General features: G+C 41.2%; 1 protein-coding gene across 1 annotated transcript in view; it reads left to right on the plus strand.

The window, feature by feature from the left end:
- Positions 1-417: 417 nt before the first annotated feature.
- Positions 418-14863, plus strand: part of KCNB1 (potassium voltage-gated channel subfamily B member 1) — a 190894-nt gene continuing 176448 nt past the window's right edge. The window contains exon 1 of the mRNA XM_077832187.1: positions 418-993. Within this exon, the coding sequence (XP_077688313.1) occupies positions 427-993 (567 nt within the window). The 5' untranslated portion in view covers positions 418-426. The remainder of the gene's footprint in view (positions 994-14863) is intronic.

Genomic DNA, 14863 nt, shown 5'->3' on the forward strand with positions numbered 1-14863 from the left:
GCGCCTTCCCTTCCCTGCGGCCCCTCTCCCAGGCTGGCTGCAGCCCTGGAAAAGGCGCGTGTTACCCCGCGAGTCTCGGCCCCCTCCCCGCCCCGGGGCGTGCCCAGCGCCTGGCGCCCCCTGCCCCTGCGGCCGGCTCCCCCGGGGGCACAGCGGCTCTTCCCCCTCCCCGGCGCGGGCCGGTTTCAGCACCACGGGGCCGAACAGCGGCCAGCGCGTTCCCACAGCCGGGCGCCGCGCTGGAGCCGATGAACCGAGCTGTCGGCCGCTCTGATTGACGCCCGCAACCGGCGGGCAGGGGGAATGACCCGTGCGGCTTTGGCTTCTCTCTTGCAGCGCTTCGGCATGGAGGGGAAGGAGAACAGGTGAAGCCCGCCGGCTCTGAAGCGTGAGTGCCCGGCCCCGCGGAGCCTTCCAGAGGCAGCGATGCCCGCGGGCATGAACAAGCATGGATCTCGGTCTTCTACCTCTTTGCCTCCAGACCCCATGGAGATCGTTAGGAGCAAGACCTGCTCCCGGAGGGTCAAACTCAACGTCGGGGGCCTGGCGCACGAAGTTCTCTGGCGAACCCTGGACAGGCTGCCCCGGACCAGGCTGGGCAAGCTGAGGGACTGCAACACGCACGAGTCCCTCATGGAGATCTGTGACGACTATAACCTGGAGGAGAACGAGTATTTCTTTGACCGGCACCCGGGGGCATTCACTTCCATCTTGAACTTCTACCGCACGGGCAAGCTGCACATGATGGAGGAGATGTGCGCCTTGTCCTTCAGCCAAGAACTAGACTACTGGGGGATCGACGAGATCTACCTGGAGTCCTGCTGCCAGGCCAGGTACCACCAGAAAAAAGAGCAGATGAACGAGGAGCTGAAGAGGGAAGCCGAGACGCTGAGGGAAAGGGAAGGGGAGGAATTTGATAACACCTGCTGCGCGGACAAGAGGAAAAAACTCTGGGATCTTCTAGAGAAGCCCAACTCTTCAGTAGCTGCCAAGGTAAGTTCTCAAATTACTGCTCAATGTTTGCCATCCATAAGTATTGCCTGTGGGGGCTGAAATGGGTCCCTGGCAGCCAACTGTCATAAGCAAACGGGGACGTTTGTTTGATGTATGTGCCTTTAAAGATTTGTACTGGTGCCCAGGGTTTGAGCGCCTTCAATGTAACACTGATTAACAATAGCCAAGTCCCTAGTGGACTTCATGGAATCTATGGCTCTTCTACTTTCCTGGATAAGGTTTTTATTGGGGGAGGAGGGCTGGGAGCCTGGGAGGGCCTCATGCAAAACAGGGAAAGATTTTCTATTTATTATTATTATCTATGGGTAGATGAAAGAGTTGAGGAAAGGGAAATAAACATCAGAAGCCATCCAGCCCTCAGAGGCCAGTTGGAACAGATGCACAATTACAGTGAGAAGTGTAACCTCATTAGTTTATCTAAAGCATGGGCTGTTTTACCTAGGTTTTTCAAGTTCTCTGAGAAGCAGTTAAGGTTTATTTACTGCTTGTCCTAGGTCTTGTTTTGATGCACTGTCATAGTAGATGTCCAATCTTGGTCCAAAACTGTAATGATCTGTATAAAGTTTCCTATGAGTTTTACTAGCTTGAATTTAACTAGTAAAAATATAATGGTGTGTATCACTCAGTATAGGGCTACTCAGAATAATTTCTAACTAGCTAGCGGTAAGCAAGGATGGCTATACTAATAAATGCTGCCTTTCAAGGCTTATCTTAACTTTTCAGGGTAAAATGCAAACACCCCAAGGAAGTACCATGCACTTTTAGTCTTCAGCTTTACTGAGGACAGTGTTTTAGATCTGTTTCTTACCTGCTTCTGGCAGATTTTAATTTTCCCCTCTATACAATGCAATTGAAATTCCTTGGCTGTTAATAAATGATTGACATGCTGCTTGGTTTGAAGTTGTTACACTTGGATCCAGCAGTTCTATTTTAATATACTTTGAAAAGAACATCATAGTTTTGAGAAATTAGTGTCATAGTTGATGGCTAATTAGCTGCTCCGCATTAGAGAATATCCTTGCAACTGCACATTTTCATTAGCGATGAAACATCTGCAAACAAACATGGCTATTCTGTAACTGGGGAGATAAAAATAAAGGTTAAAAGAGGTGGAAATGCAGTATTAAGGATTGGAGACTAAACGTTAAAGGATTGAACGCTTGACATTTCTGGGACCAGTTCTCCTGCAATACTGCTGCATAGCAAAATGAAAGCAGAGCTATTTTTCTGGAAATGTATATTTTTCTGCTTGATGTACATTTCTACATGCAAACTGGAACTTTGTCCCTGTAGCAAGTGTATTATGTTTTGTTTTGTTTTCTGATTTTGAAAAATGGGTTTGTTTCTATTGCAGCATTGCAGGTATAAACAAAAGTGTCTTTAAAGTTCTGAGAAGATAGTTTGAAGAGAGTGTGTGTGGGATAAGTGATTTATTCTGGCAGGGAAAAGGAAAAGTGTGGGGTTGCTTTGATGAATTGGTTATCGCTTTTTTAATGACAGGCGGAGACCCAGAAGGTCTTTTTTGTTTCAAATGGCACAGATAACACTGTGCTGAAGATGTTAATAATGCATAGGCATCCTTTGGCACAGCTATGGAATCCTGAACCAGAGGCCTCGTGCTTAGCTATCTGTGGCACTGACTCAAAATCCACTAGGGACTGTTGAAGCTCACGATTTATTGTATATGAGCAGGGAGTCACTCTTGCCAAATAAGTATCTGTTGGGATTTATAAGTGAAATACGCTCTAGGTTTATCTTCTGAGAATTTTCTCAGAGTAAGTGCATTCAGCATGGCAGACTTTGGACTAATCTAGAGTGAATTGCAAATGCATTATTGCCTTTCCCATGTTAAACTACCCTCCTGATGTTTCACTATTACAATTGATGTGATGATGTAATTTGCCTGGGAACTGCAGGAATATTTGAAGACAAATACAGATTCTAGTCACTTTAACTGTAGCAAGGAAAAGAGAGATGATGAATGATTAGATTAGGCAGAAAAAGGCCACTAGGTCTAGTGAAACCTTTGCCTCTTTGCTTGTGGATACTTCTCCACTTGCTGCTCTTGGGTTTGTACACAGTGTACTCTTTGCTTTGATAACCTTCCTTGAGAGCTCATCCATCTATTGTATTTATTGGGCCCAATCCTGACACAGGCCAAGGTCTGACTGAAGTCACTGGGCAGCTGACCATGGAAAGGACTGAGTAAGGATTTGCGGGTCTGACCCATTATCAGAATCAAACAGTTGTGCCCAGTTATCATCACTTTAAGACTGCATTCTCTGAATCTGGACTCACTGCCTCACCTCATCCAGCTATTGCATACATGTAAGTCCTTCTAATAGAGTAGGTGACCTTCAAGTAATTCTTCTGCCAGCATCACCCTCTTTCACATTTCCTCTTAAAATGAGACTATTTCTGCTTTTGTCAGCATCGTGCCCTCTCCAGGACATTCAAACCTTTCCCATGGAAAGGGGACCATAGTAATCTATTCCAGTAGTTATCACCAAAGTGTCCTTCAACTGGTACAAACCAGCATTTCCTGTCTCATCCCTCTTCCCTCCCCATTTTACAGTTGGGCTAGACTGAAATACTTAGACAACCTCTTTCTAGTTCTCTCCTCTCTACCCAAAATCTCCTTCTTAGTCAGTAGAATTCTCATCTGTGCTAGTTACTCTTTCCAGTCTCTGGATTTGTGGCTCCTCAGTAGAAGATTCTTTCCAATTAAATGTCATATACATAAACAGGTTGCAGTTTCCTGCTCAAGCAATTTTTAAAATAATTCAACAAACTATTGTACTTTCTGCACCATGAGCCTTTGTATAAGCCAATGCCGGACTTTGTCAACAAGCCATTAACCCTCCTTCTAGCCTCTGCATGCTTTGCCTTTGTCAGCTTTGCCCCATCTCTCAGTTAGATGATAAGGAACAAGTTCTAATCGGATTAAGTTTTTCAAGGCAGGATCCCTAACTAAATCTCTCCTCATTGTTTCTATTTTAATATTTTCTCCACAACACCTAACCTAACAAATCTAGAATAACTTTCTGCAATATATCTGATAGACATATCTGATAGACATGTTGGGCCCAGTTTTGCCCTGCTCCCAACACCATTAAAGGAAGAGGTAGGTATATGAGGGAAGAAGTGGGATCTTTACTAAATTTAAAAAAGAGAGAGAGAGAGACTGCATGAATGAGCTAAAAATAAACATATTAAATTAACATCTCCTCTGGGTTTCTCCATACATCGTGTTGAATCTTTGATTGGCTTTTATGCTGTAACCTCCTCAGGGCAAGGAATGTCTACTTTGTCTTTTACAATGCTGAGCAATATTAGTACCTAAATAAAATAGGAATAATATTATTAGATTTGCTAATATCCTGTCCCCTCAGAGCCTTCAAATATCGGAGCTGATATCAGAGAACTTTTCAAAACAGCAGTTTTTGTCTCACTAATTATTGATGTCATTTTCTTTAAGACTTGAGAAATGTGTACTACCTTTTCTTAACACTTTGTTTGCCTCAAGAAGGGCTGTCTGCCCCTCCTCCCAGCAACCACGTCCTCTAATAATGGGAGCTATAGAGATGTATATTATAAATACTCTCCATTTCCACTCTTCCATGCACATTACACTCCTCCCCACGATACTGTAATACAATTGCAGCATTGGGCCCCGGTCCTACAAAGAACTACGCAGGTATTTAACTTTATATGTATGAGTAGTTCCACTGAGCTCAGTTTAGTCCAGTTGTGTTCAAAGGGACTATTCACATGCATAAAGTTAAGCCTGTTCATAAGTATTTGCAGGGTCGGACCCTTAGACTACTCTCCATCCCACAAACAAACCTGTATAACAAAGTCTTCTATTTTTCCTTGATCTCTTGCCTCTAATTCCTACTGGTTCCTATACTGTATCAATTTCTTCTGACTGTTGTGACTATACTTGCAGAATCTTTTACTGTTAGCTGAAATATTCACTGTAATTTTAGTCAATGTTTCCTTCTGCTCCTCTGATTATCCTTGTAGCTTACATCAGCTTATTTTTATGGATCTCCCAATCCTCCTTACCAGTTTGTCTATATTTTTTAAAAGCCTTCTACTTATACAGAGGACCGCCCACTACATCCCTACTTAACCACATTGTCCTCTGTTGCCCTTGCTTCTGTTTGAATTTAACCTGGATGCAACCGAGTTGTGGTCTTTCTTAAATAGCCCTTTCTTTTTCTAAAGGGACTAAAGGTTGGTTGCAGTTCTCTAAAAGCAGCCTTCCAATAATCAGATGGGAATGTTGCTTTTCCAGGACTTGAACCTCATGAGTGTATCAGATATTGGCATCCTTCGAGTCTGGCAGCTCCCTGGTGTTGAGGTCCTGGGGATTAAATCTCAGCTGATCCATTCACTCACTCCGTGACCTCTGCCCAATATTCATTCTCTTGGGGTCTCAGTCTGCCAAGCCGTAAAACCGTCTAGATACTAGGACTTCCCTGGAAACCAGAGGCTGCATTTGGTCTGAGCTTGACTAAATAAATAAATAAATTACAAAACAAACCAGCTAAAGTTTAAGTAGCATACATGGTTTGTTTTACTAGAGATTACGACCTGAAAATTCTCTGCCTATCTAGACCTTTCAAACAACTCTATAAGAAACAGTCCTATATGGGGAATTATTAGTTAAATTAGAAAAGATGGGGATCAATATGAAAATTGAAAGGTGTATAAGGAATTGGTTAAAAGGGAGACTACAGTAGGTCATACTGAAAGGTAAACTGTCAGACTGGAGGGAGGTTACCAGTGGAGTTCCTCAGGGATTGGTTTTGGGACCAATCTTATTTAATCTTTTTATTACTGACCTCGGCACAAAAAGTGGGAGTGTGCTAATAAAGTTTGCGGTTGACACAAAGCTGAGATGTATTGCCAATTTAGAGAAGGACCGGGATATCATACAGGAGGATCGGATGATCTTGTAAACTGGAGTAATAGTAATAGGATGAAATATAATAGTGAGAAGTGTAAGGTCATGCATTTAGGGATTAATAACAAGAATTTTAGTTATAAGCTGGGGACACATCAATTAGAAGTAACAGAGGAGGTTGACCACAGGATGACTATGAGCCACCAATATGATATGGCTGGGAAAAAAGCTAATGCGGGTCTTGGGATGCATCAGGCAAGGGATTGCCAGTAGAGATAAGGAGGTGTTAGTACCATTATACAAGGCACTGGTGAGATCTCATCTGGAATACTGTGTGCAGTTCTGATCTCCCATGTTTAAGAAGGAATTATTCAAACTGGAACAGGTACAGAGAAGGAAAACCTGTCTTATGAAAGGAGACTCAAGGAGCTTGGCTTGTTTAGCCTAACCGAAAGAAGGTTGAGGGGAGATACGATTGCTCTCTATAAATATATTAGAGGGATAAATACTAGAGAGGGAGAGGAATTATTTAAGCTCAGTACCAATGTGGACACAAGAACAAATGGCTATAAACTGGTCATTGGGAAGTTCAGACTTGAAATTAAACGAAGGTTTCTAACCATCAGAGGAGTGAAGTTCTGGAATAGCCTTCCAAAGGAAGCAGTGGGGGCAAAAGACCTATCTGGCTTCAAGATTAAACTCTATAAGTTTATGGAGGAGATGGTATGATGGGATAACATGATTTTGGCAATTAATTGATCTTTAATTATTCATGGTAAATAGACCCAATGGCCTGTTATGGGATGTTAGCTGGGGTGGGATCTGAGTTACTACAGAGAATTCTTTCCTGGATATCTGGCTGGTGAATCTTGCCCTCATGCTCAGGGTTCAGTTGATTGCCATATTTGGGGTTGGGAAGGAATTTTCCTCCAGGGCAGATTGGAAGAGGCCCTGATGGTTTTTCGCCTTCCTCTGTAGCATGGGGCACGGGTCACTTGCTGGAGGATTCTCTGCACCTTGAAGTCTTTAAACCATGATTTGAGGACTTCCATAGCTCAGACATAGGTGAGAGGTTTATTGCAGGAGTGGGTGGGTGAGATTCTGTGCCCTGCATTGTGCAGGAGGTCAGACTAGATGATCATAATGGTCCCTTCTGACCTTAATATATATGTATCTACGAGTCTTCCTGCCTCTTAAAGAAGAAAGGACTTTTTTCTTTAGTTTTCATAAATTCATACCGTGATCAATATCAGAACAATTAGTGTCCCATGGGAAAAAATATAAACCTCTGATCTTCTCATAGACTTTCCTGGAGCATGACCTGATTTTATCTTTTTTTTACTGCCCTGCAGGCCTAGAGTACCCACATCCCCCTGCCTGTAAAAAGCTTCTCTGCATATTGTAATATTTATCCTTCTCTTATGCTCTCCTTCCCTTTTGCTTTATTAGGAGTATAAATCTCTCCATTCTGGTGTGCTAAATTTCCATGTATTTCCCTGTTTCAACCATGTTTCTGCTGTTGCAGTAATATCAGATTTATCCTTGAAAACCTGCAGCTCCAATTCAGTAATCCTATTATGCATGCCTCTAGAATTTATACAGCAGCTTTTTTCTTTCAGCTGCCCATTGCTCTATGCTGTTAATCTCAAAATGCCTTACATTGGTATTAATGAGGTTCCTCCATAAATTCTCTTTTTTCCTTGTTATAATAGTAACAAAAATAATAGTTACGGAAGTAGCATCTCAGATGGATTTTTTAACATTCTGCTTTTACACACAACTAGTTATAAATGTCTTCAAATTACGATACAAGATCCATTTCTCATTCATCTTCAACATTTTATGTATGAATTCACCACCTCTACCAGCAGCGAGCAGTATATCAGATTCTCCCCTTCCCACTCCCATAATTTATCTCCTATCTCTTAGCCAGGTTGCCAGGTGATATGCCTGCTCATTCCATTAAAGCAAGCCTGGCTAAGTTTTGCTCAGCTGAAGGCTTGTAGCTGTGGTTTACCTTCTTCGCTTGTCCAACATGGCTACTGCCTTGTTTCCCCTTCTCTGAGGTTAATTTAGCTCTTCATCAAACCAAAGTAAACTCCTCCCCTTCCAAGGTAAACAGAAATCTAACATCAGTCCAAAGCCTTTACCTCTTGGTGCGTGGATTCACCTCCTTTTTGGGCCACTGACAGTCTTGTCACTGGGCTTCTTCCACAGCAATTTGGTGGAGACACATAAGCAGCTGCTGCCCTCTCCATGTCTCCTCCCAGTTGCTGGTTATTCTAGCCCCAAACATCACTCCTTCCTCGGGTACATTTCCCAGTCCTTCAGTTGTATCTCTAGGTCTCTTCCCAGGCTCTTCCTAAACCCCACTTAGACCCTTATCCTGGGGAGAGCCAACAATATGCCCTGTTCTCTGCAGCTTATATTTTCCCCCCAGCCCCGGGAACCTTCGCAGAATGCCTTACTGTGCCTACAGTTCCCAGAGTTCCTCGAATTGCAATCCCCAGAATTGAGCTGGTCTGGTATTTTTCCATTAAACTTTTTGGGTTGAAAACTGCTGATTTTTGAAAAACAAAAGTGTTTAAGAAACAAGGTCAGTGAATCTCCCAACTCAAAAAAGTTAGAAAAAAGGTTTGGAGTTGCCAAAAAGTTTTGTTTTGACATTTTTTGTAACAAAACGTTCTGGGTTTTCCATTTGAAACATGTTTTTGTTTTGAAATCTAAGCTAATTAGACTTGAAGAAAAAAAAGAGATGTTGAAATCAAAATGAAATGTTTCAGTTGATGGGCACCAAAAATGTTCTCTCTTGCCTCACTAGAGCCCTCTGTCTGGTCAAGCATGCTATTAACTCAGTCTCTTTTCACATTATAAGCCACATTCTTATGTCAGGATAATTGTGCAATTGCGTGTCTAATTTGGTTGTGAAATGACTGCAATTGCACATGCAAATACATCTAATTAGTTATTTGTTTGTGAAACTACCTGATGTGCATATGTAACTGAACCAGCAAATGAGATGCGCTGCTAGCTACGTTTCTCTTCTGCTTTTGCTTCATAGCTTCCTCGCTAGCGTTCGTCAGTGCAATCTGAATCCTACATGTTTGCAGCCAACACTCACCTTGTTTACAGGGAGTGTGGTTAGCTGTCAGAGCAGGGGAATGGACAGCAGGACTCCTTGGTTCTACTCCTTGCTGAGCAAGTCACTTAACTTCTCTGGGTTCACATCTGTATGAGAGCGTCTGTCTCAGGAGGGGATTGTGAAGCTCGTTTGCTGATGCTGAGTTTCTTAGATAACAGGTGGTATAGAAGTGCAAAATATTCAGGGGTGAAAATTTCAAATCATGAAGGGCTTTTAGGCACCAACTCCCATTTGTGCCTTTGAAAATCTCTCCCATAAATGACAGGTTTCAGAGTAGCATCTGTGTTAGTCTGTGTCCGCAAAAAGAAAAGGAGTTCTTGTGGCACCTTAGAGACTAACCAATTTATTTGAGCATAAGCTTTCGTGAGCTACAGCTCACTTCATCGGATGCATTTAGTGGAAAATACAGTGGGGAGATTTATATACACAGAGTACATGAAACAATGGGTGTTACCATACACACTGTAACGAGAATGATCAGGTAAGGTCTCGTTCACCTGCACATCTACCAATGTGATATATGCCATCATGTGCCAGCAATGCCCCTCTGCCATGTACATTGGCCAAACCTGACAGTCTTTACGTAAAAGAATAAATGGACACAAATCAGACATCAAGAATTATAACATTCAAAAACCAGTCAGAGAATACTTCAATCTCTTTGGTCACTCGATTATAGACCTAAAAGTGGCAATTCTTCAACAAAAAAACCTTCAAAAACAGACTCCAATGAGAGACTGCTGAATTGGAATTAATTTGCAAACTGGATACAATTAATTTAGGCTTGAATAAAGACTGGGAGTGGATGGGTCATTACACAAAGTAAAACTATTTCCCCATGTTTATTCCCCCCCCCCCCCACTGTTCCTCAGACGTTCTTGTCAGCTGCTGGAAATGGCCCACCTTGATTATCACTACAAAAGGTCCCCCCTGCCCCCCGCTCTCCTGCTGGTAATAGCTCACCTTACCTAATCATTCTCCTTACAGTGTGTATGGTAACACCCATTGTTTCATGTTCTCTGTGTATATAAATCTCCCCACTGTATTTTCTACTGAATGTATCCGATGAAGTGAGCTGTAGCTCACGAAAGCTTATGCTCAAATAAATTTGTTAGTCTCTAAGGTGCCACAAGTACTCCTCCTCTCCCATAAATGTTGTTTCATTCTTCACTGCACTAAGCTTTCTCCCTTCCTTATCCTTCTCATTTGCCCAGTCACTGTTTGCTATATTTTACTGTCTCCTGTGCTTTCAACAGCCCCATTTAGAAACTCACTCAGCTGGTTCCCAGACTCTGGTTTCATTCCTTCAGCAGCGGGGAACCTGACCTTTAGTGCCAGAGCCAAGTAGCCATGTTTATAAAAATGGGGTCTTTATTTAAATGTACTTATTGTTATATGCCAGGAACGTGCTCCGTGCTGGGCAAAACATACATGCACCAAAGGTCTGTTTCCTGCTGTGAGGAGTTTAGTCTCCTGTGGGAAGCCTATCTTACACTCAGTGAGCCAAATTCAACCCTGGTGAGTTCAAGGGGGTTATGCCCCTTCCATCAGAGTTGTATTTGAATGAATAATTTGCATTTTGGCATAAGTGAAAATGGCTCTATCTGCAGTCAATCAGGAATTTTCCATTAGAATTATTTTCCGGTGGAAAATGCAGTTTCTGTTAAATAAACATTTTCTGTGGGGAAAACCTCAATTTTGCAGATCTTTTTTAAAATATATTTTCCATGAGCAAAATGAAAGTTAAATGTTTTGGGTCAATTTTATTTGAATTAGAACATTTTGTTTTGTTGAACAGATTTGAAATGTTCCATATAGAATGAGTTCAGTAAAACATTAAACTGCATTTCCCTATCAGTGCATTGCCTTCTGGGAGTTGCGTTCCGTCCTATGGGCTGAGCTCCCTGTATTCCCATGATGTAATGCAGATTTCCTGCTGACCAAGTTCCGTGTGGTGCATCACGATGTCATATGACGCTCCAGCAAAGGAGTATGGCCATAGGGGAGAATGGAGGTCTCCAGTTCCCGAGCTACAGCTCCCACAAGGCAATGCTCAGCCATAGGAAAATGCGGTTTAATGTTGAACTGATGCAAAATGAAGCATTTGGGGTTAGTTCAACAAATGAAAACGTTTTGATTTTGGGAATGTCAAAATATTTTGATCAAAAATGGCAACATGAAAACTTTTGACATTTCCAACTCAGAATTTCTATTCCATGAAAAATTTCAATTTTTAATCCCAATTTGGGATAAAAATCTGTTAATGTCAAAATTTCCTGGGGCATAGAAATTCCAAATTTTGCCCAGCTCTAACTGCAGATGTTTATCACTGATTGTTGTTCATGAGAAGAATTTTGGGCTAGATTTTCAAAGAATTTAGGCATGCAGTTATGCACATAATCTGGTTTCAGAGTAGCAGCCATGTTAGTCTGTATCCGCAAAAAGAAAAGGAGTACGTGTGGCAATTTAGAGACTAACAAAATTATTTGAGCATAAACTTTTGTGAGCTACATCATCGGATGCACATAATCTGTGCATGCAATTAGAGCAATTACAAGTGCAAACCAGACAATTGCATGCAGTGATTGTCAGTTCTGGTCAGCAGACTATGTGATTATTTGATTTGTGCATGCTCGTATTTGTAGCTGTATGCCAAATGGAGTATGCAATTGCACCCCTAAACTGTGTAGAAATCAGTTCCTGTCCGTTCAAAACAACTACTTTAATTTAATTCATTTTATTTGCTGGGATAAATGTCCCCACCATTGGTTGTTAGGAATAAACTTGGCACCTAATTATCAGATGCTTCTATTGTCCATTCGTTTGATTCAGGGTGGCCTTTACGTTTCTCCTAACTTGTGAAGCAGAATAATTCAGTGCTACTTTCACAATTACAAGAGTATGCTATTTGTTATTACTAATGGCAAAATATTTATGTCTGTGAAAGTTCACAGCTGATCATTTAGTTCTTATAATAAACACAGTCAATATGATTTACTCTATGGAGGTACCTGGCAGTAGAAGCAAATGTGGCCAGTCAGTATGGTTAACACGTTAATATTAGTCCTGTCTAAAGAAGCTGGTATCTCTTGCTTCCACTAAATTCAATGGATAAAAATTGTATTCTGACCAAGGGAGACAGGAAACATACCTCTTTCAGCACAGGCAGGCTACATGGTCGAATAGGTCACTTCTATTTCAGATGTCTAGGTTTCTGGTATCTCTTAACTTTTGTACCCTGCACCCAGCTAGTCTCTAAGGTGCCACAAGTACTCCTTTTCTTTTTGCGGATACAGACTAACATGTCTGCTACTCTGAGCTCAGGTAGTGTCCAAACTCCCTCCTTCCCTGGGGTTTCCCTTTATTGGTAACTCAGTACAATAACACAACACAAACCTCAGCCTAATCTTCCCGAAGCTTGGCTGTTCCTCTGGTTTTCCCCCCAGGTCCTCCTGTGTCCTAGTTTTCTCTGTTTCCTCTGAAACCTGCTGGAGCTTACTGGATATATCTACCAGAATGACTCAGCAGTACTCCTCCTGAATCTTAATGCAGGGATTTAGCTCCCGAGTCTAGAGAAACTCCACAAAAGAGCCAGACATTCCTATGCAGGGCCTTTGAGTTTTCTTCATTACTTACACACACACACACACACTCACTCACTCACTCACTCACTCACTCACTCACTCACTCACTCACTCACTCACTCACTCACTCTCTCTCTCTCTCTCTCTCTTCACGTAGCTGGAATAGCGTAACTTAGGTTAATTTACCACAGTAGTGTAGACATAGCCATAGTAAATGCTAATATAGAAAAGGAGTACTTGTGGCACCTTAGAGACTAACCAATTTATTTGAGCATGAGCTTTCGTGAGCTACAGCTCACTTCATCAATCTGATGAAGTGAGCTGTAGCTCACGAAAGCTCATGCTCAAATAAATTGGTTAGTCTCTAAGGTGCCACAAGTACTTCTTTTCTTTTTGCGAATACAGACTAACACGGCTGTTACTCTGAAACCTGCTAATATAGAGATAGTCAAAGCATGGTAGTTCCTTATCTCTTATGGTATCAGCCAAGGGTCCAAACCCGACTCTTTGAAGGTAAAACACCCATTGAGTTTAACTGGAACAGTTCATTTTTACTATAATAATGTCTGCACTTATCAACCAAAGCTCTGAAAGTGTTTTGAAAAGATTGGATGCTTATGCCTTGAAACATAGCTGTGGCATGCAATTATCTCATTTTATACATTTATAAAGTGAACCAAAAGATTAGGTGGCTTTCCAAAGGTATATTGCAAATCAGTGGCAGAGCCAGGACGAGAAGCCAGGAATTCTGCCACACAGTGCCTTGTTGTAACTACTACACCACATTGCCCATGGCATGATTTTGTTGTTAGTATAGACAAGTTTTCCAGGTACCAAATTTTACCTAATCTGTGTTCTGCAATACTAAGACATTAGATGATGTACCAAAGATGACATTATAGTTTGCTGCCCTCTGAATGTCCTTACTCTGGGGAGGCAGTTTAAGCCCATCTTTGTCTTCATGTAGCTGTACCTAGTTTAAGGATTCCAGCCCTTATGGAGAAATCTTGTAGAACTTAATAGGGAATGAAAGGTTGTATAGAAATTTAATAGGGTTGTACAGAAGTTACTCTAAAAGCCTATTGCATTTAATTTAGAACCAAATCCTTTCTATACTGATAGATTTTCACAACCATCCTATGGAATTCTATTATAGGGATATAATTCTTGATTAAATCCTGTAGAATAATTCAAAAATTTGGTGGAAATATTCTTATGTACCATTAATTTCTACAGGATTTTTTTTTCCATATGGAAGCTCTTATCAAACACTGAAATCCATTAACCTGTTCAAGGAAGGTGTTATACAGTTAAGGTAATTACACTTAACTAAGAACATTTTTTTATAATAGTAGCAAGCTGCTTTCCTCCCATCCCTTTCTCCAAATACAGTAAAAAAACTCAAAGGCCACAGCTTTGTTTTATAATACAGTCAATATATTTTCATATTATTTGACATTCAGACTCTACAGATAAAGCCTACCTATGATACTGTTATCAAAAGGCCTTTCCAGTGAGTTGGTCTGTTAAGCGGGAATAACGTCTCCCTATACCACCGAGAGCATTTATTTTGATAAAACATCCTTCATATGAATTAGAAGGATGCTCAACAGTTGCAGTGTATGTGGCTTGATAGGCTGAATACAGGGTGACCAGATTATTTCATTCAGCAGTCTCTGAAGTTGCATCCAGTCACACAAAGGTTGACTTTGATTCTTTATCCCAGCCAGAACTGATACAGAGAGTGTAGAAAAATTAATATTACCACTGGAGATGTAAGAGCTGGTTGGTTGATTCATTGTGAATAATATTTGTTGTAAATTAACTTTTTTTCCCATTCACAAACTGTCACTAATTTCTGTCATCCCTTATCTTCTAACAAATTGGATTTCTAAGTGTCATTTGTGTTATGTAAATAGAATAAATGCCAAATATACTTTTTGATTGGCAATGATTAGTGAAACCGTTTCAAAGTACAACACTAAAATAAATATTGGTGTCTATAATTAAGATACCTTGTGGCTACATTTTTTTAAAATAATCATTCTGCTAAAAGAGTAAGTTGAATAATTTATCAAAGATTTCCCTGTCTAAGCCTTTCTACAAAGGCTTTTGAAATACAGGCATTAGATTATAGGACTAGCTTTAGAACTTCCATTGGAAATTTCATGACATGTGAAGTCTCGTATACATGCTTGACTTTATCGGCGA

This window comes from Eretmochelys imbricata, chromosome 13, assembly GCF_965152235.1.
Source record: "Eretmochelys imbricata isolate rEreImb1 chromosome 13, rEreImb1.hap1, whole genome shotgun sequence".
NCBI lineage: Eukaryota > Metazoa > Chordata > Testudines > Cheloniidae > Eretmochelys > Eretmochelys imbricata.